At 36.1% G+C, this 27,750-nt stretch overlaps 1 protein-coding gene across 1 annotated transcript in view; it reads right to left on the bottom strand.

Moving 5' to 3' along the window:
• Positions 1-1,543: 1,543 nt before the first annotated feature.
• GABRG2 (gamma-aminobutyric acid type A receptor gamma2 subunit) overlaps positions 1,544-27,750 on the bottom strand; it is a 61,788-nt gene continuing 35,581 nt past the window's right edge. Inside the window, exons 7-10 of the mRNA XM_030459025.1 lie at positions 7,468-7,620; positions 5,278-5,483; positions 3,453-3,476; positions 1,544-1,929 (exon numbers count right to left, since the gene is read on the bottom strand). Coding sequence (XP_030314885.1) covers positions 1,654-1,929; positions 3,453-3,476; positions 5,278-5,483; positions 7,468-7,620 — 659 coding nt within the window. The 3' untranslated portion in view covers positions 1,544-1,653. The remainder of the gene's footprint in view (positions 1,930-3,452; positions 3,477-5,277; positions 5,484-7,467; positions 7,621-27,750) is intronic.

Below are 27,750 nucleotides of genomic sequence, written 5' to 3'. Positions count from 1 at the left end.
CCACAGGTGTGTGCAATTCCTTTATTAAAATGTTTTCAAATACATTGGACAAGGAGCAATTGATGATCAAGAGTTATTACTTTTTTTTATACATTTTTATTTCCAAAACTATATAAACATTGGAAAACATTCCTTTTCCTTCATTTTAGCCATTAATAATTCTGTAATGGTAGGTTACATCTTTTCCTGTTCTATCTGCAAGGTGACATTTTACATCTTTGACTGTTTAAAAAAAGGTCATTGATATTTACATGTGCTTAAGGTTGCATAATTGAGCATCATACAGGTTTTGAAAACCAGTGGGTAAAGGATTTAAGGATTCACCCGGGTGGATTCAGGGGTTTTAAATACACATAAACTGCTTACATGTGATTCAGTAGTCAAGACATCCTTTGTTGCCTTTTATTTTCAAGGCTATCTATAAACTGTGTGCTAGCCATGGGAAGGGTTTGTTTTAGTGAAGGTACTCAGTGAAAAGCAGCTCTGACAACTATTGCTGATCCGAGGATGTGAATGGGTAGAGAATTTAAAGTGTATATATAATACAGAATCCAATGTTTTAAAATGAACTTGAAGCTTTTATGTAAAAATAATATCTAGAACAAAAGGTATTTCCTGGACTGGACAAAAGAATTTAAAAAAACCCTACAAATATTTGTATAAGGAAAAAAGTAGGACTCAGCATGGAAAAAGAAACTATGAGCTCATGGATTAAATTTGGAAGCTGATTTTGCAATGAATAATTACTGGAAATTCAGTTGAAATATAGCAACATGATCAATGGAAAATGAAGGCTACAACTGCAGCATACACATACAGTATATTATATGAGCTATTATATTGGCCATACAGATTTGTCTACATGTTATTTATTTGAATCCTTCAGGCTTCTCTAATGTCTTACATGAAAGTGCTGTCTGCTTGGATCTTCCATGCATGAGGAAAAGGGGTAATTTTTCAAGGAAAAAAAAAATTAAAATTTGTCCACATTTCAATTACACTAGCACATCCAGAGACACAAAATAAAAGACAAAACTTTATAGTACCTTTGTTTAATTTTGTTTTGGCCCCCGAAAGATGCATGCACTAGACTTTATATACTACAAGGTACTGAAATATTTACAGCATTGTACATGTGCTCTTAAAGGGATGGCAAAGGGAACGGTCTATTTTTATCTTGGTGGGAGTAGAAGTTACTTTCCTAGCTTAATAATACCTATTCAAAGTGAGAGATGACTCTTCCAAAAAGAAAAGCCCACAGAGAATAAAGCTATAGCATAATTATAGCCAATGTTAACAAACAGTTCTGCACTTTACCTGGGAATTCTCTCACTCCTGTTCGAAATAGCAGTACCAACTATCAAGTGGTGTTGCCATTTTCCCCTTGCTCTTTCTGCTGTTTCCATTCCAGCAGGTGTAACTGTCTATATTATCTTTATTTCAAATTATTCCAGCATGTTGAATGGACATTTAATTCACAATAACCTGATGGCAGCTTTTAGACAAATGATATGGTTGATATTTACTGGGTTATGGCACTAAAGAATTCAGACCACTCTAAAGCGCATTGTAAAATACTTCAAGTGGACTTAGGAAACCATCTCTCTAAGAAATTCAGTGAGTAAGGCTCATATCACTGATTTTCCTCTGCTTTTAAAGGTAAAGGTATGATACCCAGTACACCAAATTAAACAAACAGAAGGCAGTGGGGAAGAAGATGCGGGCATAGGAGTCCATTTTGGCAATGCGGATGTGTATCCTTCCGTGCCTCCATGCTCCAGTTCGACAATCCTCAAAGCAGCAAAAAAAACTGGCACAGTCCTTGCCATCGAGACATTCATACCCATACTCTTCATCCCTTTCTTGGAGGTGTGTAGCATTGTTCATTTGAATAGTAGCTGATCGAGGCCGGATGTCGATTGTAGGTGCCTAGGGTGGAGTGGCAAAAAAAAGGAAAAGAAAAAGAAAAAGATGGCAGGAGAGAGAGACTGTTATTATCAGCAGATCCATGGGGATGTAGAGGGTTATGGTCAACATGTGAATGATGGTTCTTTGTGAGGTACATGGAAAATTGCTGAGGAGTTCTAATGGCAATATTGCCTTGAACTTATTAAAATCTGTTGCATCATATATTTCAATGTTTCAGGAAAGCAGCACAAATCAATAACAGCTGTGGATGATAGCTTTAAAGCCACACTAAGCAAACACTTAGAGGTTCAGGGAAAAAGTCAGGAATGTAATTGATGGTATTTGGAATTTCTTTTCCATTTTATATTTTGCAGACCTGCTTGATGTCTGAAGGTAATTTGTGTATTGCTCATGGAAGGAAAGGAAATAACCGATTGGAAATGCAGGATTTTTGATACAGGGCTGTTTTGTGTTGAGACAGGAGCAAATTATATAGACAGGAAAATCTGACTTACACAGAAAACTGAGTCTTTTGAATAAGGTTAGGAGAATCTCTGTAAAAGTCTCCAATGGTTTAAATATATTCTATACAATATCGTTCCCCATCTACTAATGTAGACCAACTGGAAGGTTCACCATGTTCCAATTTGTTTATAATAGCAGTACACACACATATAAACATATACTTGGAATGAATTTAGCAAATTAAGCAATTAAAAGGCATATGAGTACTTGGCAAACACTAAGATGAGAGGCATTGAGATTTCCTGTTGACAGTTGTTAGGATAAAACAATTCAATTCTTGAAGTATGTAAATTTTATGTAAATTTCCTTTTATTTTGTAGTTGTTTTTTTTGTTTGTTTTTTTTTTTTTTTTTTTTTTTGTTAAATCTCTGCATTTCAGAATGAAGATAAGGCTTCCATGTGGAGTATAGCTAGATATATCTGCTAAGACTGTGTTGATCCAGTGACAGCACTGAAACTATATATGCATCATATATGCATCTTAAACCCTTTCAAAACTCTGACGTTTTAATAAGGAACAGCATTTGAATAATAGATGATGACACTGAATTTTTTTCAGGTCAACATCAGAATACATTTGGTTTTGTAATTTGGAGTGATATCACAAATGTTGAAAAGGTTGGGCCAGAGGTGAGTTCTAAAAGGGTGTATTGCAGGTTTCAGATGTAACTGGTGTTATTGGATCTCATGGCAAATTGAAGAAGAGGAGCAGAAACATTTTAACATTGAACTCTCCAAATCCATGTGATCCAATAATGTTCATTGCTGTTGAACTTAGATAAGTTCAGAACCAGTGAATTGGTATTTGGGCTGCTGAATCAACTCTACAAATTGTTTAGAAATATGTAACCATTCTACTTAACTAAGAAGTTATCTTGAGTAGAATGCTTAGATGTCTCATTGAAAAAAAAAAGAAAACGAAACAAAAAAAACCCAACAGAAAACCATTTTCAAATAAGCTCCAATAGTTAAATTCAGCAGTTGCATGCAGTGAATTTCCATTCCACAAAACATTATACCTTGAAGGAAAACATCCGAAGAAGCTTTCATTTTGTAGACAGAAAACAGAATCAGAGGGTTTTGGTTTAAAGTAAAGAAAAGAAGGAAAGAAAGAGACAAAAATAATGTAAATTAAAAATATGTTTCTAAAACACAGTAAGTCAAAAATAACTAAATTTATAGAAAGGTTGGGATAATAGCCATTTAAACAATATCTGTAACATAAAAGCCCCACATTTTTGACTTGTCACTGTCTTGTGACTACACCTGTGCTAAGGACATAAGATGGCAAACTCCATTTTCATGTTTCTAGACAATTCCAGTCTTTTATACAGTTTTGAAAGAGGCCTTTCACATTTCATTAAAACACTTTTTATAAAAACTGTTTTTGACTGCAGATGGGGTCCTGAACACTCTACTTTTGAGGTTTATCTAGCCTCTGATTTGGAATCCAGGCAATCATTTACAGTTTGTGCCCAAATGCTCTTAGATAAGTAATGTAAAGATCAAGTCATCTGCACTTACATGGACCTCTAAGTGAGACAAGTCCATTTAAGACAGTTACTCTTTGCTCCTCTAACTGCCCGTGAAAGACACATGCTCACTTCACAGCCTTTTAATTCAGGAAAAAAACAAGCTGAGCTGCATCTCCCTTCTGAAGCCATTTGCTTTTGACCAAAGGAGAGACCTACAATCAAATCCAACTTTAGAATAACTAAATTTAGTTGAAAATTCTTCTATACCCTTATAGATGTTCTTCTGGCTTTTTATGCCCTACAGAGTACATATATATGTATTTTTAGAGTCTACTTCTGAAGAGCTTTTCAAGTTGAAGCTATAGCAATAATGCATATGAAAAGGTTCTCTCCTAATTTTCTATATACTTTTTGTTCTGTATGTTGTAACTTAAAGAGAATCTTCAAAAGTCCTTGAAGATTTTTGAGTAAATCCAAGTGACTTCATTGTTTCCTAAATGTCTGAAATTAATTTGAAAATAATCTCTATTAAAATAAAATGCTCATTCTTCACATTTTTTGCGGGCATATTTGGGGTTTTTTTTGTAGGCATTAGGTTACTTTTCCCTCCAGGTTTTATACTTGCTCTCTTCAACTCAGAGATTCTACACAACAGGCATTTCAGCTCAGTTGCCAAAAGGCAAGGAGAAATCTGTTCGGGACAAAATAAACAAAACATTTTTCCTCATCTAGGCAAAAGCCCAAAATCCCACTGAGGGTGCTTCCAAGATTTTTATATTGGGGCTATTATAATTTTTTTTTATCCACGTGTAGCATGCATCCATCAGTCACATTGTGAGCTGCTTGTAGTTGAGTAACTTTCAAAGGGAGAGAAGTAGATAAAGGGGTTAAAAAATACAAGAAAAAAAGATAAGGAAACAATGAAAAGGAAACAGATGCTTAAAGAGAAATTAGAAAAAGCACGTTTTTAGCTTGAATATAAAACTTTAACTGTTGTCCTGATAATAAGTAAAACAACCTTGTCAATAATACAGACATAAGTTAATGGAAGAGAATATTACTAAAGCTAGAACAAAAAAATTGTCAGTTCTTTCGTAAAGGACACAGCAGGAACTCTATATATAACATAAATAATCATTTGGAGGTAGATGGAATTTTCAGAACACTTTAGGACAAGGATCCTTTTAACCAAAGAAACTAGTTTCTCCGACATCCATACAACCAGAATATCAGTTTTTAATGCTCAAGGTGAATGTTTGCGTTCCTCTGAAGACAAAGGGAGAGATTTGCAAGAGCAAAATCTGAAAATGATTAAATGTTCTCAGAAATCTAATTGAATTTTAAACCTTATTGGCAAAAAGATACATACTGGATTTTTCTTCTTTTTGTCTTTATCCTTGCTTGGCTTTCTGTTGCTGACAAAATAGTGCAAAGTTCCATATTCCACCAGTGCAGAGAAAACAAAAATAAAGCAGACGGACACAAAAAGATCCATTGCTGTCACATAGGAGACTTTGGGAAGAGATTTACGTGCAATCGTACTGAGGGTGGTCATTGTCAAGACAGTTGTAATACCTGGGAGATACATGGAAAAAAACAGAAATATTTCAAGTAACAAACTGATTTTGCTTTTGAAATATGCCCAGAGTGCAAACTTAGGCCAAGATATTAAATGACAGATCCCAGGAATGAGACCTGGGTTCAATAGATGCTGCAGGGTTTAACACTGGGTGTGAAACATTCTTGTGTGGTCACCTCAAGTGCTGCTTTGCAGAATATATTGGTTAGAAAGGATTCTAAGTGATTTTATTTAGTTTTGTAATTTGCTTCTGGGGAGCCTGTATTTAGTTTTACATGAGAAATTGAGTTTTAGGGTTTGTATGCTCAACCCCTTAAACAGAGCTAGAACTTATGTAAGAGTGAGAAAATCATCGTGGAGAGTAAAAATCAATTTACTGCATTCTCCAAAGTAATCTCAAGGACATTCTCAAATACTTTGTCCTGTTGGGATGTTTTGCATATTTTTAGTTGCAGTATAATGATATAGTATTGTCACTAAGTGAGATACTTGCAGCCATTATATGAGGTAGGAATTCATGGATGTTCTTGAGAGTGTGTGATAGAGTAGGAACTTCAGAAAAAAAATGTGTGTAGATGTGTATTTGTGATACCTAAAGATATAAACCAGTTTCCTTTCTCTTGTCTAAATGTCTTGGTTGTCACACATTATTTGCTGCTTGTTATTCAAGAGATTTGTTGCATATAGAGCTGGAAGGGAGAACCTCTCAGGGATCTTTATAATTGTAAAATTGTGAGGTCAGATTTCTCTCTATGCCAGAGCATTCTCTCTTCTGCCCTTCGTAAGTGACTGTAGTCTATAACAGATGAGTACTGTGACATTTCCTCAACATCTCTTTTCCTTTCATAACCTTATTTCCTCTACTCTGATGTGAAGAACATGAAAAACACATCAGAACAGTTAAAATCCATCCCATTTTATATGACAAATTCCATACACCTGATTTTTTTTTTTACCTCCTCAGTGGTACTAATTGACTAATTCTCAACCCAGGGACTGGTTTCTACATCCAAGGAAAATTTAAAATAAGAACTGAATGCCTTTATTAATTTTAAACTTTTTAAAAGCAGATTTTCTAACCTCTTATTAGAGAGGATATGAATAAGGCAATAAAACACTTTAAGCTTTGTCATGGGAACCACTGGTCCTCTCTTCCTGTCTGTCTTTCAAGGGAATTCTGGAATTAAAATGCTGTTCCTCATTTTGCACTCCAGTGCTCTGATGAAAAAATTGAAATGCAGATGGAAAAACTAAAATTATTCTGACTTGTGTGGTTTCTGTGTAGTAGTAGAAAAATGTGTTTGGCTTTCTCTACTTCCATGTTTCTACTTCAGTAGTTCTTATAGCTACAGCTGCTTTGCACAAGCGAAGTTAGTTTGGTATCTTTTTGAGTTTATTTTTGGAGCAGTTGCTGAATGTGTAGAAGTCACTAATTTGGATTAACTGCATGTCACTTTTTTCATGTATAGGTTTGTATTTACCACCAAATTCCCCTGATTTTGTGCCTCAGAGCTACATCTGATTGCAGCTTAAAGCAGAAGCAGAGTGCTAGATTCTTCCCTTTTTACCACTAAAGCACTCATCCAGGAAGATTGATTCCTTTTTGGTCTTTATTTCACTTGTATTGCTAGACACCACAATATGGAAATAGAGCAAATAAAACTAATGCATTCCTGCCTCTAACCCAGCAATGTTCCCCATCCTCTTATTATATAGAAAAAATAGTGCTGTCATCAGAAAAGATGCAGAAGTTGTCTCCAATCAACAATACTCAGAGTTAAGGTCTGACATAACAAAAACAAAGACATAAAAATATAAGTTTAGGCTCTGTTATTCCCTGGAAAGGACTACAGCCCCCCAAATGAAAAAGAGCTTGTGTGAAGTGGTCTCTCCTCTTAAATTAAAAACTGATGATCCACTGAGTTGTCAGTTAAACACTGTAACACTTGAGATTTTTATTCCTTATCTTATTCAACTTACCTAGTGATGTTCTGGCTGGGACTGCATCCTTATTAATCCAGAAAGAAACCCAGGATAACACAACAATAAGTGTACAGGGAATGTAGGTCTGAATAGTAAAATAACCCATTCTCCTGCTCAGGTTAAAGAAAACAGACATGACTACATAGTCTCCTGAAAAGGAAAAACATAGAGATAGAATAATAGGTTAAAGCCAACATAGATTTTCTATATAATAGAATTTTCCAACCTGTGTCCTGAGTATACAGGATATATATAATATATATATTAAACTGATTCACCATTAGTACTGGGAACAGCTACATGCACACCTCTTCTTCAGCACTGCAGTAGCTCAAGAACTGGTAGATTTTCCACTCTGTGAAAGTAAAAAGTCTTGTAGGTTTACTTCATGTACTTTAAGCTTTCAAGGGTAATTTCCTTCATATAGTGTAGCAACCTCTTTGTACCAAAGGCATTCCTTGGACTTTCAAATGACTGGTAGAGTCCTCTTACAGCAATGGAGTGAGTGGTGGTGGTCCAGCAAACCCCACCATGCTGTCCCTGTTAGCATGCTTTCAGCTCTGATCTCATAGAATGCAAACTTTTTGGTGTACTTCCTAATCTATTAATCTTCTCAGTTATTCTTTAGAGCTAGACTGTGCCAACAATGAAATTTTTGTTTGCTTCCAAATCTTTTCTCTTGCTATCACCTCTAAAAGGATTTGAACCCATATCTTCTAAGTGCCCCAAAACAGCCAGGCTCTCTGTTACTCTGGTGTGCATGGCACATCATTCCCATTCAACAGTTTTACAGTTTTGTGATATTTTTAATTTTTTTTCTCTCAAATCATTAAGTAAATTCCATCTGGATTCAGGAATACAGCCAGGCTTCAGTTTTTGATGATCGTGTGGGGTTTTTTTCCCTAAACTGGAAAAAAAAAAGTTCTCATCTTTCCTTCATGTTACAGCACTCCTGGGAAACCTTGATTGCAAAAGAACTAGAAAACCCCAGGCTACACAAAACTTCATTGCAATTCAGTGAAATGCAGTCCAGAGAAGCCTCAAACTGAAACAGAAATAGGATTTGCAAATTTAGAGTGAGAGAGTTTTTCAGCATTATCAAAGGGACTCTATGGCTAATGTGTATTCTGCTTAGATCAGTACCTTTAGTTAATGTTCAGTTATCTGTTTTCAGGCATAATTAAAATTTTAATTTCCCTCAGATTAATCCCTTTGAACCTGGTCACAGAAAAAACTTGATCACTTTTCAGTTTGTGCTTCTTTGATATATTATTTTCAATATTAATGTCCTTATCCCAGGGATTAACTGGTTTTAATTTAATTATATTATGTTATAATTAAACCAAAAAACTTAAACCACACATACATTATTTGTTTGTTGCAAGGAGAAATAGATGAATACCAGCAACCAATTTGAATAACTGCATTCTGATTATTCCCTTAATTCACAGATAAATATGCATTATATATGTATACCAAAAAAAACCCAAAAGCAAAACATTACTGTTGAACAGGAAGACTAAAACTGAGGTCATAAATGATACTGTGACTCATTTTTGATCTCTCTGGATCATGTATTGACTTTCTAATACGTGATTATTTTGTCAGTTTTGGGAACAAACTTATTTATTCATTCATTTTCATATATGCCACTAATAGCACTGGTATTTCAAAATAGGTTTTTTTCCTTGCTGCTGTACTAGGGGAGGGTTTACTTTAAGTAGCAGCTGTGTTACCTCCTGCAAACCGTTCTAATGAGAATACTTAGTGTTAGCAAAGTACTTCACTGAGACAAAAAACTACCTGAAAAAAAGAGGTGAAATATAAACCTGAACATAGATGAGAACATAAAAAGCTACAAAAAATTAGTTCAGAACAGAAAAAGATCAGATGTTTTCTGCTATTGCTTATTTTTCTTGAGCTGCAACTGCTATAGATTCTTTTGGAGTAACTGAACTGATACACATCATATCCTGGGTAACTACTTTCTCCTTTTTTTTTTTTTTTTTTTTTTTTTTTTAAGTCTGTGCTTTAACCATTTTAACACTCTTGTAGGATCTCTTATTAAAACAAGCAGAAAGCATCTGCATTCAGAACAGAAGTCAGCACTTTCTTACAGATGCTACAGTGAAGTCTACCTGTGCTGACAAAATGAAAGAAATGACACAGAGCAAGATGTGCTGCAAGGACTTCATGCATTGTCCTTTTTCAGTAACTGTGTGTGCAAACCAAGTAAAATGGTGGTGTGTATACCATGAATATGCATGTATGTGTTTATACAGAGAGTAGTCTCAGTCCTTCCTTTTTATAGCCTGTTCCCACATACATTTTTGTGTGTTTGTTCTAGAAAGGTTGGTAGTGGTCATCTGGTCTCCATGGAGATTGTTTGGATTTTTCCTTTAAAGCAAGGAGTGTTTCTATACAGTCATCTATTTTTATTTTTACAATATTGATGCATCATTTTAAAAGTATTTTTTTAGCTCAAAATACATGTAAAAGAGCCTTTAAGGTGTTAACCTGTTAGAGGCCTCTGCATTCAGTAGCACTGAGCCATTGCTTTGAACTCTTGTCATCTCAAAGATACACTTTGGATTTCCATTGAGCCCCAACAGTATCCTTTCATAGAGCTTTTGCTACACAAACTGCATTATTTTAATAATGGATTCTTAAGCAATTATGTTTAGAAATATCCTATCCCTGGTAGCATGTTAAAAATTGTAAGTGGCGTAATTGTTTTGTACCTTCACAAATGCCCACCTTCTTCAGTGCAAAGACTTCTTTTCCTAATGGATATATGTGGAAACAAAGTCCAAAATATTCCAGAATTATATCCTTAGGGAACACTGCATCAGCTCCTGACAAGTCCACAGAGTTATTCTAGCAGACCTTATTTCTAATGCCTTCTAGAACTAGGAACATCTTACTTGAAAGCTCCAGGAAATTAGACCATATATACTTACATGGTCTTTAAGGTTTGTACTAGTGAATAAATTAAATAGGAAGAGGTAAAAACTTAAGTTTCAGCTATAACTTGTTGGGCACTGTGGAGCTGGTGAGTCTGAAGAAAGGTTCAAGGCTGCATACATTCATTTTAGCTGTTACTTTCTGATCTGGGAGCCTGCTGGTACTGCAGAGACTGTTGTGCTGTGGAGTAAATTCCACTATTTCAGAGAATCTTAATAAAGGAATAATGTTAATAGCACAGATGTGCTTTACTTAATTCTTACCTTGCTTGCTTGAGATTTTGGGAAGTGGGATGTACAGGTGAGAATAACAGGTATAAGTTAGGAAATGCCAAGACAAGGCAAAACACAAATTCTGTGTTATACTGAGTCTCTCTTCTAACCTTGAATATCAACAACTGTAAGTAAAGCTTTAAGGAAAATGAGATTTGGTGGGATGCTCCAGAGAAGCATCTTGCTGGTGTTGCCTAGTTTCTGTAGGTGCTGTTGGGATGTATAAGAGCAGTTCCTTCTGAGACTCTGAATAATAAGAAAAGTACTCTGAGAATACAAGTTGATGCAGGACCAAAGATGGGCAGTTTAGGATCAGTTCCAATGCCATGTACATCCAAATGTAAAGTGCATTAAGTCCTCTCTGGAACACAGACTTGACAGTACTTTGCTATAATTAAACTTTTTCTGATGGCATTTTGCCGCAGCCCATTTTTTTATCCACATTTTTTTGTTTTTTCTGACTGTTCATGGGCTTCTGTGCTCTTCATCTGGGACCAGGTTAAATACTTTCTATTGTTTTCAGATTATCTCTGTGCCTGAGGTGAGTTTTCACTCCTGCTGTGATGTCTGCACAGAAGCTGTCAAATGAAGACATTATTTTAGTAAAAAATGGCCAGACTTGGTCCTTAGCACAGTGTCATTCATTAGCCCTCACTTGCCAAACTGATAATCTTTTCATTATTACTTCATCTGCCTTCCCTGAGCTCTGGCTCTTGTTTATCCAATATTTTCTACTACAGCAAGAAAACTTCTGAAGCTGACAGATTGCTGTTTGGAGGGCTAATACAGTTTTGGGGTTTTCTAGAAATGATTAATGATGCAACCTGGCAGTATCTTTGTAAGATGACATATTTAAGTACTTAATATTTGGAAACCTAATTAGAAGATCTTGGATTACTTAGTCTTTTACTAGAGACTTCATATTGCCACCCATTCTAAGGTATTTATAGCTATTACTTAGGTCTAGAAAACAATACCTAGATGATTTTCAATTTTTATTCTTCAGTATAGATCTATATTTGTATATAATTTTTTTTATCTGGCAATGCTATAGCAGTTAATCAGGGTCTTCAATCACATGGAAGTCACATGCAGACCCTTGGGAAAATGCTATCCAGGTAGTATTTATCCTCATATAAAAAGTCATATCCTGTTATCTTCTAAATATGTATTCCTGGCAATTCTATTTGAAAGATCATGAGACGGAGGCCAGGGTTCTGATTTGAGCAACAGCATCTTCCTATGCTACTCTGAATGGGAAAATGAAGATTTTTCTTGGTGACAACAGATCCCTGCTGCAGCCAGGTAAAGTTGCTTCTTAAGTTGCCTTAAGGCCTTAAGTTGCTTCTAAAGTAGGAGATGTTTAAAAAGGAGATGCATATCATCACAACCTTAGTAAGTACTTTCAAAAGGTTTTATTTCTTACAGTCCTGTGCCAACCTAATTTACACTGACTCAAAGCATCCAGTGCAAACTTTAGAAACTGAGAATCTCCTACTACTGTACTCTTGTATAATATGGTAATTTGAATACCAGGATTTAGGTTCTTACAGGCACTAGAACTGAATTCCTGATTTGAGGAACCATCTGTGCCTCTGTCCTGGCCTAAATCCCAAAAGTTCAATAGAAGGAATTAGTCATGCCATGAAGCATAGCCAGGGGGAATACTCACTGCACTCAACTGATTTAATCAGCACAGTGGGTGTGATCCTTCATTGCTTCCTGGTTGTGGAACCATTAATACCTGTGTGAGGTGAATGGGAAATTATACCCATTACTGCTCTCTTTATGTGTGTTTAAATGACTGCTCAAGTGTAAGGTACTGGGGCAACAGGCCTCTAATTTGTATTCAGAAGTGCTTTGGAAGCTATTGCAAATGCTAGATAAAAGAACAGCTTTCCAACATCACAGGAAATTGGTGTCTTAATTATAGTTCAGGTAGCCACAGCTACAGCTGGGATTGTCTCGAACTTTCTATTATGCAATTCTGTTGAAACACTGTTAGAGGTAAGTAATTAAAAGAATTACAGACAAGATGAAAAAACTATCTCTTGACCAGCTGATCAAGTTACTTATATGCATCATTTCAGTTAATTCTCATAGTTTTTGAGTGGAGAAAATTAGGTGTCCTTTCTGTTAAATATATGTAGTGTAGAACAGGGAAATACAACTGAGTGAAGGGAATGGCCTTTTTACACGTTGGCATTTCTGTGAAAATAATTTCTGGGATGCATCAGAAGTGTGACCAGCAGATTGAGGATGAGTGATTCTCCCCCTCTAAATCTTCTAAATGTTATAATTTAGCACTTTGTATGCTTAAAATGTAAAAATCTGTGGAGAAAATCAATTGTATAAGAGAGTTTTGATGAATCAATAATTTGCAGAAGAGCACTGCCAAGTATCTTTGTTATACCTGTTCAAAAGTTGAGATTTTCCTCTATTAGATGAACTTCTGAGACTGCTAACAGGAAGGAAAAAAAAAAAGCCACAAGAATAATATAGAATCATAGAATCATAGAATTGGCTGGGTTGGAAGGGACCTCAGAGATCATTGAGTCCAACCCTTGAACCACCGTTGCGGTTGCTAGACCATGGCACTGAGTGCCACATCCAGTCTCTTTTGAAATATCTCCAGGGACGGAGAATCCACTACTTCCCTGGGCAGCCCATTCCAATGCTTGATCACTCTCTCCATAAAGAAATTCTTTCTAATATTTAACCTAAATTTCCCCTGGCACAACTTAAGACCCTGCCCTCTTGTCTTGTTGAAAGTCGTCTGGCAATAGGAACCAAACTCTTCCAAAATTTCAGACCATCTTTTGTTCTCTCGGGCCTGACCAAATTACCAGCAACTAGGAGTAAGGTAGGTCACTGCTTATGATAATTAATAAACATAATTTTGTTAGCAGAGCCACTTAGTTCATACAGACCCCAACATCCATCAGCTCTCCAGATTGTTTTTTCTCCCTTAATTTTGTACAGGATGAATAAAGGAAAGCAAGAACTTTTTTTTACAGTGTTTATGAAATAAACCTTATGAAAACACAGAAACCTTTTCTCAAAATTAACTCATATAAAAAATACATAAATAATTCACTTGTTTATATATGTTTAAGCCTATCCAGTTAATTTTTCTGTATGGAATATACGTACTTGGTAAAGCAAATAAAAGAAACGTGCCACTGGAGGGCACTGTCATCTCAAAATAAAAATGAGAAACGCTTGCAAGTCTGGCAGTGGAAAAGTGAATGTTAAAAATGACTGATAATTCTCCTTATTGAGTGTTTATGCACTCCAGTGGCATAACTGACTTTTGTGGTTCTGTTAATAGAGGGACACTTGTAAGAACTAAACTGACTCCAGTGTGACAAATATTACCAAAGTAACATCACTTTTGTGCTACAAGTAATGGTTATAAACGACATAAATTGTTAATGAAGAACAACTGTGGCAGCAGAATTTATCATCTTTTCTTCATAAATAACTAATAGATACATCCTTGTTCTCTCTCCCTTTTACTGTTAACATGGCCAACAGTCTCATTTTCTTTTAGGCACAGATCACAACTAGCACTGCTTCTGTGGTTTTTTGTTGTTGTTTGGTTTGGGGTTTTTTATTTTAGAGAATGAACAGGTAAATAGTAGCTAAATGGAAAAGATGTGTTTTGGTTTTAGTCATCTTAGTGGAAATACCATTAAAATAGTAACATGATTTCTATAAATACTTCCTTAATGGTAGGAGCTCCACAATTTTGTCATTGTCAGTACTCTTACTCTGAATGAATAATATTTTTTAAAAAAGCACACTTGATGAATTTGAAAAAAAAGGTTTTAAAATGTCTAGAACATTCTAAGAGAACTGAAAGGCTTTAACCATTGACAAGTTTGTTTCATTATGTATCCACACATAAAACAGGAGGGTATCAGCCCTAAAGGATTTATTGGTTAAGTCTGCATTATTCAGATTTCTAGAACATGTCAAAAACATCTGTTAGTGTTCTAGAGCTGGCATTATTGCATCTTGCTGTGTATTAATTCAGTGCTTTACATTGCTGGGCTGGAGCTGCATACACAAATCCTACCAAATCCAGATCATATTCTAATTCTCTGTAGCTCCTAAAATGTCAACCTGCTGGACCACTACTGCCTATAAAAAACCTATCAAAAAGTTTTCTAAGTGCATCCTATTTTTTTTCTTTAAAAAGAGTTAGGGTTGGTGCCATTTTTATACAGATATTCTGTAATACTAACTAGTTGGTAAACTTGTGGGTTGTGTCCTGTGAAACAACCAATTCCATGTGCCCTTCTCCCATGTCTGGCACACTTAAGGGTAGAAAGGTTACCCAGAATCTGCTACAAGTGGAGAAATAAAAATAAAAGGCTTAGTCAAATATAGACAAAGACTTCTTTCATGTCAAAATAGGTGATGGGACCTGAGTTTTGGTGTATGCTCTGCCCAACAGTGTATGGATGCAGATTAATGCCCTCAGGAAAGGCAGGAAAAGTGGAGAGTGGGAGAGACAAGGAGTCAGACCTCAGTGGGAGGGGAGATGGGAGTCAGAGCTCTCTCCCAAATCAGGCAAGTGTCAGACTGTGAACTGCATTGTACAGTACAGCTCTAATCTAGGATGAAAAATAATGTAAATAGTTTAAGATTGGTGTATTTGTCCTGATGCATCTTCATTTGGCTTTTGTCCTCATCTCTTTTCTTGCCATGACAGGGTTTATATTTGGAATTCTGCTGGCATTTACTGTCTTGGTGAGGGTACTGAGTCAGCCTGAAAATGTGATTCAGTGAGATGTCTTGCACTGCTACAGTGATCTGAGGAAAACAATGTTTTTCTAAACATTCAATTTTCTGTGAGGATTCATTTTTAACCCGTTGAAATTATTCTCCTGTATAAAACCTAAGGTGATCTATCTTTGATGGTTTTTTCTTCCAACAAATCAAAGCTCCTATGTCTGTGTAGTTCAGTACTACTGAAACAGCACTTCTAAACTTGGTATTTAACATGTGAAGGTTTGATGTTAGCTCCTCCAGTGCAGTATATTTTAACACAGGTTTCAGGCAAAAAGTCACTGGGCACATAATTGAGTTTTCATTAAAGACAGGACATAACTTGGATCACAGTGCTGATCATAAGCTGATGTTTATGAGACTTACTGGTTTCCTCAGCTAAAAATTAAAAGTCTGGGAAAAAGACAATCAGAAAGAACACTGTCCCCTAGATATCTGACCATGGGACCTTCTCATTAGATCATCCTTTGAAAATGCCCTTTTCACTGTTTGTCTTTCACATTTTTTTCTTTTTTCATTAGGGATTTCTAGACTGCATAAGGCAGTTTTAAAAAAATAAATCCCTTCCCTTTCAAGCATACTCAACAATCCTTTTCTCTGAGGTGTAGCAGCAAAATACCACTACTGTGTCATTGGGAAGTCATCATGTGAAATAAAATACAGTGTGTGTTTAGCCTTTAGGGCAAAGAAAGAAAATCTGACATGGCATTGTAGACATCCTGCAACAGACTGGAAACACTTGGTCACAGTGCTGTTCTCTATCTGGCTGCTGGCACTTGCTCTGCCTGGGCTTTACATAAAGAATGGGGCAATTCGCAGCCATGGCTGATACAGCACAGCACCTGTAATATGTGATTTCACCCCAGTTCTAAATATTAATTTCTGAGCTGGGATTATAGATTGATATGTAATGAGGTAAAGCAATATTAAGCCTTTGAAAAAGCTTTTATACATAGAAGTCCATTTATATATAGAAGACAATCTCTGGAATTCAGTGAGTTGCAAGCCTGGCTTTCAAATTCCATTCCAAAGGATGAATCCTGACTACATTGCACATCAGGATGGAGGGCAGGGTATGGGAGGAGATCTTTATTGGTTCTGGTTTTTGTTTTTTAGGCTTGGGGTTGTTTTTTTTAGAGTAAAATGTCTGTGTATGTGAATGTTTTGATATCAAACAGCTCGATTTCCTCTGGGATCAGGGAGAAGAGAACTAGAATTATTTTGTGTGAAATGACAAGCCCAGCTGATGAAACTCCTGTGAAATGAGATGAATCATTGCAGCCATCCAAGCAAATGAAATTTCTTTATGTATGACATGACTTTCTGCCCGACAGTTCTTGATTTTGTTTGGTCCTTGGCCACTCATTCCTCTAGAAGGATTTTTTTTCTCAGTTCATTTGACAGAATGTGTCCCACTTCTCATTAGTTTCTAATTATAGGAGGAACTAACGTAATGACACTAGACAGTAATTAAAATCTATTACTGTTGCTCCCACCTTCCCTTTGAATTTACAGAGTCAAGATTCACCCTAAGAATTTTCTGTTGCTGGAAAATGTCACCATGTGGGAAATGTATTGAGGAACTGAAGGTAAACTTAGGTCTCTTTCTAAGGCTCCATCTGTGAACACTAGAATCTCAGAGGGAAAATGAATGTTACTGACCCTATATATTTGCATATATTTTTTCCTTAGGTTGGGACATAATTACAAACAACTGATCTTTTATTGTTTGCTTTCAAAGGTAGCTGAGCTACTACATTGACATTAGAGAGCACAGGAGGATTTTTAGTGTGCAGGATTAGTGTTCAGATGTGGCAGCAGCACGACGGAATAGATTGCAAGTGCTGTGAGTGAGTCATTATGCTTGAGTGTGTAAATAATCTGCAAATTATAGAACCTTCTGCTTCCTTTCCCACTTTACTCTTCCTAGAAAGCATCAGACCAGGATGAAAGTTCAGTGTCTCATCTCTCAGTGGTTAGGTTTATAAATAATCAGTTTGACTTACTGTGACATAAAATAAGAAGAAATTGTGAGGATGACAGAAATCTCAAGTAACCTACAGAAAGTCAAGAGCCTGAGTTTCCAGGTAGCACAACATGTTGGGGTGGTGTTCTCTTAGAAATCTTGCTGTGCCTGACACAGTCAGGCATCTCCTGTCCTTTGCTCTTTTGGATGTCTTGATTATCTGAAAAGTTATTCACTCATAGCTAAGGGCTCTGTGCATGTTTAAAGCAGTGGCTTGATGAATTTTGAGTATTTGACCTATTATCACTGTACTAATAAAGGTTTTGATACTGTGAAATTACTAATGTGAGCAAATAAGAATTGTTTTATTATATTAATTTCAAAGTATCCAGACAGTATACCCGATAACACCCAACCATGCCTACTTTTACACAGGGAGAGAAACAAATATCTGCTTTGTTTCCATTCTTGAAAGCATGAGGTATGTCACATCCCTGGTACTTTAGATCAAACACACTATCAGGATTCTGGAAAGGCACGAAATAAAAATTTTTCAAAGCTATGTAAATTTTATCATGTTGAACTTTACAGCAGTTTACATCAAAGAAAAAAAATGGTAGCCATTTTAGAGGGGTGTTAAAGCACAACATTTATCCTATACCATGTGTCTGTGTCTTTGTATATTGTTGGACTTCTTAGGCAACTGTGCAAAGGATTTTTGTGGAAGAGAGTGTCTGTAACTCCAAGAGTAATAAGGTTAAATGTAAGATGAGAAAACAGGAGTGACATCAAAGGTGGCACTTTGAGGCCTACTTTAAAAGCTGTTAACATTAAGAACCTGAAAGAACAAAGTTTAAAAACAAATGGTGAGTCAAAAGGGACAGACAACTCCAGCAAAAGTCAGATATTAGGTGGACTTATTTTCTTCATGGTGTTATCTTGGCTAATCTGACACTAGACAGGCTGAGAAGCTGTTTATGTCCCAGTGGATGAGTGTGTGGACAGAACTGTGCCCAGAGTGGCTGAACAGGACATTTGCCATCCATCTACCCTAGTGGAGGCTTCCTAAAATTTGAGAATTAAAAATCATATGATGGTCTCTTTGAACACCACAATAGAAGAAAAAGTATTTTTCGTCTAAATAACAACAGACTTAGACATGTTAGAAAACTCCCTTGAAATTAGTATGGTTTACAAAGCTCTGTGCATGCCCTGGTTCCTCAAACGACTGCACAAAACTGGTGTAGTTTTAAGTCACTACTTCTCAGATTTCCTTTTACATCTTTAGAGGCTGCCACACATGGCAAAGGTCATTCTGAAATTCCTCTAAAAAAACTTTGTGGGAGGAGGATTTGAGGATACAGTGCATTTAATCTCTGATTTGGATGTTTCCAGTTGTTTTCAGAGCCAGGAGACAGCATTACGTAACCCTGGGCTGCAATAAAACTTGATGTTTTCTGCTTCCTCTCAAGAGGACAGAAGGCATGACTGCATGGAGGCAATGTTCTGCAGGGGAGCTACAGATTTCACAGATGCATTCTGTGTCTGAACCCCCCAGCAGAAGAAATATTTATACAAGAAAGTACCACTCAAACACCAGCATCTCACTTCCACTGAATGCACAGGGAGATTACTGGAAAGACAGTACCATAAACAAAAAGCCTGAGGGATGCTGGGAGGAATAATCATGTTTATGGCTCAACTTCCAGCATTATTTTTTTCTTTATGGACTCCAGTTCCATTTATTTTTTGCTCCTTTTAAATATTTTAGAAGACTTCGTCAGTGAATATTTAGTGCAAACCCCCCAGGAAACCAATCTAAGTAACCAAGAAAAGACTAAAGCTCACCCTGGTAAGAGATCCTGGAAGGCAAAACATCAAGGAGCAGAAGTAGTAGAGATCAAACCCAACTTTATTCAGAGCTCAGTGTGATTGGCTACCAAATATCATGGGCTTCAAAGAGCTAGGGCAGTAATAAAATAATACTTGGAGCACACAAAGCTGACAAAAATAGGTAGCAAAAGGTAAATTGGCTTGTTGGAAAACAGCGCAGCCCAAAAATACCCTGAAGAAGCTGTGGGCAAGGTATTTCAGGTCTAGTCTCAGCTTTCTCACTCCAACAGCTGTAGGACAGCCCTTTCTCTTCTCTCAACCACTCTCTCCTCCCTTGGAGGCTCTTTGGAACATGTGTGTACTGTATGTTTCAACAAGATCTGTCACATTGTCCTCTAAACTTAGGTGGAAGTCACTGAAAAAGAAAAAAGCTACTATTTTCCTTAGTTACATAATATTCCTGGTTATGTTGAGACTTATGCAATAAATTTGGTCTCTCACACAAAAGACAACTTGAACATATTTTTTTATTACTCTTTTTTGGGTGATACTATAAAGTACTACTATAGGCGTGGTCATACAGAGGCAAAATAAACTCAACTCACAAATATTCTTATTTAAAATCAGAGCATGAAATCAGTGCTCTTTGGACTGGTCTGAAACTCTCTGCATTTTTTCAAACATCTTTTTCTTAAAATACAAGGCAAAATCTGAATTTAGTTCAGTTTTGTTGTATTTCTGGCTTGCCAGAAAACAAAACAAACAGTCTGTATGCTTTGAAAATTTTTTTATGCAGTGTGGAACAAGGTGACAGGGTCATAAAACAGAATTTTTGGATGATTTCTAATGCTAACTTCTTGTTTTGAGATCTGCTAGTACTTGCACAGGAACTGCAATGCATGTCATGGCAGATGAACAGGTAAATTGGTTACACCAGGAGGAGCTGCTGTTTGACTCTTGAACATGTTTGGGTGTGTATATCATACATAAGGTGAAAGGAAGAAGAAAAATACACTTTTTGTAACTATTCATGAAGGTTTACTGTTAATTGATGTTTTGGTAACCTCAGTATCAGCATGTGGCAATGTATGGTCTGTTGGTATAGTAAGAAAATGAGCTCTGTGCTCCTCCTAATTTTCCTAACTCCTTTCTGAACCTGCAGCCAAACGTAGCTGACTTCAGGATTCCCAACATCAATACTACTCACTTATGAGCTCAATTTTCTTTTTATATTTAATGCCATGTTACTGTTAATTAATGGAGTGATTGCTTTTTTTGCTTTGTGGACACTGGTAGAATGACCTTTAGAATCAGATACCTGACAGAAGTTTCTTAGCCTGTCAAGTGCAAGGAAGCTTCCTGTGGCTATGGCGTATAAAGATACTTCAGTTCTGAGTCCCAACCCCAGATGTTTTACAGTGACAATAGTGATGGGTCTATTGTGTTAGGGCCTCTATAAAAGTAGTGGACAAAAGTGTATTTTTTTTTTCCTAATTAATGTGTGGCTGCCTGGAATTCGATCTAGGATAGCTGTATTTAACTTGTAAAATAAGTATATTTCACTCTCACAAACAGAACTAGAAATTAATATAACCCACTCTTGGAGTTGGGTCATTCTGGAGCATATATATTCTATTTTGTTGATTTAGACATGTCTGTGTATAGGTATTTCAGCTTGTTGCATAGGTCCTAACTAGGATTTTGACTTGTAAAATTCCTCCACAGCAGAGGAGTTTGGACTTGCTGGGAGAGCACCTTTTGAACTAAGAGAATGAGTGTGACTCCAAGTAAATCATCTGTCTAATCTGAAATACAGGAATTTTGAAAAACATGCTGTGTTTGGATGTTAGAGGTCTACGTTGCTCAAAAGTTCCAAATGTTTTCTTCACCTTCTATGGTCTGCTCAAGGCATGGGAGGACCAGTTTTGTACATCAGTGAATAGATATCTGCCTCCCTAGCTTTTGAGCAGTATCTGCTGTTCAAGGATAAATTCTTGCCTAGGTGAGCTGCACTTCTTTCTTGCTGTACCTGGAAATGGTTATACTGGAACAGGGTACTCTTGTTAATGTAGATGTGTGAATGTATCTACCTCAAGCTAGATGGTAACTACTAGGATTTAGAGGTCTAGAGTTACAATTTGCTATGAAAGCTTAATAAAAGAATTTATGTGATGTACATGATGTGAAGGCATGTATATTACATAAATAATGTATTATATACATGAGTTAGAAGCTTTAAAAATACTACAGATAATTTTTTTGTGAGAAGACTCTGAATCTGTATTTAGGCTCACTTGTTTGAGACTAACTTAATGTTGCTGTATAAAATCTATTAGAACCATACTTTCTAACTGCAAAATCTAGGCAAGCCATTTCCCTGGAAAAACTATTTTTCCAATGATAAATGCGAAAATTTCAGAGACATTTTATTCCATATTCTTAAGCAGATAAATCCATTATATTACTCTTAGAGATTGCCTAATTACTCACGACTTCACATCTATTACTATTAAGAATATGATATTCTGAATCATACTTGTGGGTTTTTATAACTACTTAGAACAATGTTAAATAAAAATATCATGACCTTATTTGTTTTCCAACTTGAGACATTCCTCTAGAAAAGACTTTTTAAGACTGTTTGGGAGGTAAAGAGTATCCTCATTCTCCTCCTATTGTTTTGCCTGGGGACAATGCCTGCTCTGTGTGCAGATTTAAATTGTTTCTGGTTTCTTAAACAGTTTGTCTGGCAGAAGCCAGGTGCAGAGCTGTGGCAATGAGCAAAACAATCTTGTTCACAATCACAACTAACTTGTAACAGCAGAAATATCCACTGGCAAAAGCAGATATTGCAAAATAGTCTAAGGTGCAACTGCTGAGGAAGTGAAATGGAAAAAAAATAGCTCTAATAGAACAGTTATTTGTATGCTAAGAAGGGAGATGGAAAATGTGTTTAGGCATATCTTTAATTTTGTGGGTTTTTTAGGAGGATATTACTGACATTGGGTTGGGAGTAAAATTGTTGGAAGAAAGAAAAAGAAGCTGCCAATCCCAAAATCTCTTTAGCTATTGGAAGATGGGAAAATGATTTTAAAATCAGATAAGAAGAAGAAACAAAGGCACTGAAGCAGAAGATACTACATGATGTTTAAACTAGTAAATTAACATAGAGTTAAAAAGAGTTAGGTGTCAGAGATAGGGAGAGAAACTACAGAAAAATGGCCAGCATTGAGATTATGTTCTATAATTCTTCTTAATACCAAGAGAAAGGCCACAGACCTGCATGCAACAGGTCTGAGGGGAAGAATAGAGATGAAGAAGATGCTTAGTTTAAAGATCATGTCTCGAAGAGAGAGCTATGAATCATGAATAATTTATAATCAGTGTTGCCATTTGAAGTCAAACAGATCAAGCTTAGGATGTAAAAAAATTCTTTAAAGACTGAAGATACCATCTTGAAGTTTCAGTTACCAGCTTGAAAAGAATAAAGGTAGAGCTGCTGCGTGTATGTAATCACCCAGGTCCAAATCCTACAAGGTATTTAAATGGCTTGACCTTTTCAAGAGGAGACCTTTGAAGAACTATTTCTCAAATAGACATATTCAGGATAACATTCACAGCTACTACAAAACAGGTTCCCCTGGGAGTCTCCATTCCATGATGCAGTGTCAGTACCATCACACTGGATGTTTCCAGACCAGGAAGTGCAACTTCTTAATGTTTTCTTAAAAGTGAGGTTACAAAAGTGTCAGTCCCAGAGGTGATATCTTTTTAAGACTTCCCTCTTTTAACATTTGAAAAGGTTATGTCCTGGAAAGATTTATAAAATGAGCTGTCAATTCTAGATCTGAATCACTGTGTGGCATACAAAGAGCAATGTACTTGCAGTCCTCTAGGACTTGAGGGAAAGGGGAATGGTGGACTGAGCTCTACCATGGTGGCTGGAGTGGACTCTGCACATTGCTGGTGTAATATGAAGCCACTCTGTAAGGTCTCATATATATATATATATATATAAACATATATACTTTTTAAAATATTTTTAAATTTTTTTTTTTTAGTTTCAGCTGCTGTGTTTGTATGTCCATAGAGAGATAAGGCTGCAACAGGTACAAGGCCCCAGAAAAGATATTCTCAAAAAATCATCCAATGCTTTTTGCATTTATCTTCCTTTAGAGGTTGCTGTCACTAAGGACTGAAGGGTTGAGATGACAGGTTTGATTCAGAAGTGATGCAGTGATCATTCACATCTTTCAGATGCAACTTGTTAGAGATTCTCTGAGAGACAAAATCACTTCTGATGTTACTTCAGATGCCATAGGAGAGGGATACTCAAAACTCAAGAGGCAAAGCAATGAAATTGCAAGCAATAATTTTCCACCCAACAAAAGAGTATTTGCTTTGAAAGGGGCTCAGGAGTTTCTTGGATGAGGTGTGGAAATCCCATATGGAAATGCCATCCAGTTTTTTTTTAAGGGAATGACATTCCTACCAGACAAATACAGCACTCCTCCTCCATAGTGCTGTGCCCAGCAGCAAATCTCCCTTCTGGATGAAGCTATGCTGGTGCCATTCCTGAGCAAGCACTTTGAATTCATCTGCACATACGGTGAGTGGGAGAGAAAGAATAGCCAGAGCCAAGGGAGCATTTTTAATACTTCAGTAGAGTGCAAAAGAGAAGTTGGAAGGTTGCTTTTTTGTCATTACTTTGAGTTTTCACTGTGGAAATGACAGCAGTGTTGTCAAATTGCATTGCAGCAGTTCCCAGCCAGATGAATTTTAAACATTTGATTAATTCTAGAAGTAGAATAAGTTCAAAAGAAGATGACTGATGGTAGTTTTTGAAAAATACATGTTTTACTGATGTAGCTTCCTTCCTCTTTCTTGATCCTAACAACTGAATGTGAACACCTTTTTAAGCAAAGTGAATGTTTGAAAACATAGGTGTAAACAAAGTTCTCCAAGCAACTCTCAACATAAAGCAATTTTTGTTTTGTAGTTGTATTACCATGAACTAGTAACCTTGATCTTGGATTAAAATTCCACTATCATGGAAATTATACCTAGAGGAAAAAAGAGTTTGTTTCCCCTAGCTTTGTATTCCACAAGTAAGTGGATTTTAGAATTACAGCTTGACTACATCAAAAAAAATGTTCTTCATTGCCCTTTCTTGAAAGGCCACTTTTTCCTTTAAATTTTTTTTTTTTAATTGCTTTTTAGGTTTTGTGTGTGGTTAGTACCTGTAGCACTGTCTTCAGATAGGCATATTAGCAATTATCATGCTTTTATTTTGTCTAGTACAGGTGGACCAAAGCTTCCTCATTTAGCTAACCTGGTCTGAAGGGTAGGTTCTCTATAGTAGAATTTTAGCTTGGGCAGAGTTTCCTCATTTTCAGAAGTTCTAGAGTCAAATATTACTTCAAGAACACTTCTAGGTAAAATTTTTGTTCTCTGATCTGAGCAAATCTTCATACAAAATGTCAGTATATATTAGAAAATTACTTTATAATTCCACACAACAAATCCAAACTGTTTATCCAAATTGTGTGTAAAATAACTGACATTCTTCACCTTACAAGTATTTGGCTGTACACTTCTCAGATCCCTTCAGTTGTTTCCTGATTTCAGTTCAATTCCCAGTATTATCATTGGGATATTTTGGCTTGTAGAGCTTGAGTTCCATCAGAGGTTGGAATTACAGTATCTTGTGAAAGGTAATTAAAAATTAAATAATGAATAGATCTTTTTATAAGCCTTAAAACTGGCACTGTTTAAGCTTTTGTTAAAACTTAGAGGAGTATGTTGTGTTTTATCCTGTTCCTCAAAGAAACTGGACTCCAGAGAAATGATTTTGACAACACCTGTGAGGAATTCTTGAGCTGCTGAAAAAGCTTAAACTGGCATTTACACGTTCATTAGACAGTAGGGAATTCTGCCATGAGATGCAAATCTGTGAGGAATCAGTCCTTCTGCTCCCAGAACTATTCGTTTTTTCTCCTTAATTTTCCCTAGAGAAAGTTTCTTACTGCACCATGAAACCAAACCCCATTTTTATCTTTTAAGGATGCAGCATTTAGGAATAAGGTGGGCCACTAAGAGATAAGGTAATGTTTCCTCTCAGCTCATTAGCCTCATCAGCACAGCATTATATTTAGGAGTATGGTTAATTATAAAGCTCCCTAATGAAGCAGAGGTGGGCACAAAAACTGGCAAACTCAGCAGGGGAATGTCTGCTTGTGGGTGCTTTTCTGTTGACTTGTTTCAGAATGTAACCTCAGCTGTGGTGACCATAGCCAGAATAAAGTGATTTAATTCTCCTGTACAGAACAGTAGTGATGGGGAAGTCCAGCACCAACAATCTGAGTTGTTACAAAGCTTTGAGATAAGGACACCATAACCAAGGGGATTGTTCTACACCCTAATTGCCTTTCCCTCTATGAGAGGATACTGTGGGACCTTTTCTCTCTGGGGTAAAAGTAGGATTTGCTCTTAGCATATAAAATAAAGCAGTTAATGAGTTCAGAGAAACTTTCCATTTCCATATTCCACTACTCAGAGGGGTGATCTTTCCATCTCTTATTTTTCTTCTTTGAACTACAGAGCCACAATGGGGTTTTAATATTTGCACTCTTCTTAAATCTCCTACTGAAATCTGTTGCTTTTCAACAGTCTCTCAGAACTGAAAGACATCACCGATTTCCTATACCTATTCTTGACAGGCTACTTTTTTTATTTCTGCAGTATTACCAGGCCTAGTCATGCAGTTTTTGACAATTGCTATTTTAAAAAAATAATAGCAGGGAAAAAAAACCTTTTTACTTCATATTCAGTCACAGTCCTGCTTTTTCCAGGATGGTAACAAATTGTGAGTTATTTGAGAACTCTTATTTCATAGCTCAAATCATTACCACTAGAGCAAACATAGCCAGTGACCAGGATGCTGGCACAAATTGCCCTGGTTATTGCTATTGCACTTGTACAACTTAAAATACATATTTCCAAGATATTGCTGTTTTACTTCATGATTTCACAACAGGAGCAATTTAATAGCTTTGTTCCAGACCAGTAGTTTGCTGCAGTAATATAAGAAACTTTAGTGGTTGGGAGTATTCAAACAATTTTTTTATTTTATTTTTTATAATTTTTACTAGACAACAGCAGCAAACAATCTAAGAATCCACTACCTGTTCTTTGACTGTATTTTTTTATATTTTTCATAATTAAAGAAGGGATGTTAAGTAAGACCAAATAGCTATAGCTATGTGTAATTTGTATGGACAGGGTCTGAACTCATTTTAGGGTGTTTGGATGAGGATAAAGGGAAAGAGTTTGGGGCTTTTTAACCTATACACTCACTGAACAGATGCAGCCTCCCATGACCAGTTGTTACCTACACAACATGACTACTTCCTCTGCAAACTCATTCTTGAAATGAGAAAAAAGTGAGCTAAAATCAACAAGAACCCGTGGTTTGCAATAGTAACATTTTTTAATAGTTTTCTCAGTTCTTAGAACTATATACAAGAGAGAACAAATAGCAATTTGCTAACTGGTTTCATTATTATTTCTAGTCACTAGCACTAAGACAGACAAAGGGTGTTTTGGTACTCTAAGCATTAAATCCTGAAGAATATTTGAAAATTCTCTTATGTAGGGCAGAATACAAGAAAGTGTTATTACATAAATTTTATCCTGAAGCTCTTTAGCCTTAATTATGCAGTCTTCTTGAGAAAAGCAAAGAACTCACTTAATAGACTGTATCACTTTTTGAGATAAGTGGCATATTTATAGCTCCAATAATGTATATCAAAATGAGGACAATTATGCCCTGCTTAAAAAGCTGATGTTAAAACACAGTATTTACAATTAAACTATTGTTTTAACAGTAAAAATGAGGGAGTTAATGTTTGAAACCAAATTACAATGACAAATATTTGAATGTTACTACCATGCTTAATATTATGCTACTATGTTCCTCTGTCAGAATCTGTTGCCAGTGTTAGAGGATGACTTTATGGAATTGGAGATAACATGTATCTAAAAATGTAAGTAGGACATTTTATAATCAGAAGGTACTGCAGAATTTTAGGCGTTTGTACATACTGTACATGTTTTCATTTAACATCCCACTCTATTTTCTTTTTGGCTTTCCTGGTTGATTTGGTAGAAAAAAAGTTTAAAATTCAAAGCTCACTGGGAAGGTCTATTTAAACTCAGTGGTGTTAAATTAGTTTCATTTGCTTTTTACATGGGATATTTGGCTGGATTTGGGTATTATTAGCTCCTATCAATGCTGCCTGACTCAGATTCTGTTATGCAGACGTGTACGTCCTACTTCCACTCAGCCTTTCAATTGTATCCATTCAAATGCAGTGACAATATCCCCTAACAAAACATCATCTTAGATAAGTAGATTACTAAAAATGCTATGCAATGAAATGAAATGGA

Source organism: Calypte anna, chromosome 13 (genome assembly GCF_003957555.1).
Source record: "Calypte anna isolate BGI_N300 chromosome 13, bCalAnn1_v1.p, whole genome shotgun sequence".
NCBI lineage: Eukaryota > Metazoa > Chordata > Aves > Apodiformes > Trochilidae > Calypte > Calypte anna.
The sequence above is the reverse complement of the archived record's forward strand: the minus strand, read 5'-3'. Positions and strand labels throughout refer to the sequence as shown.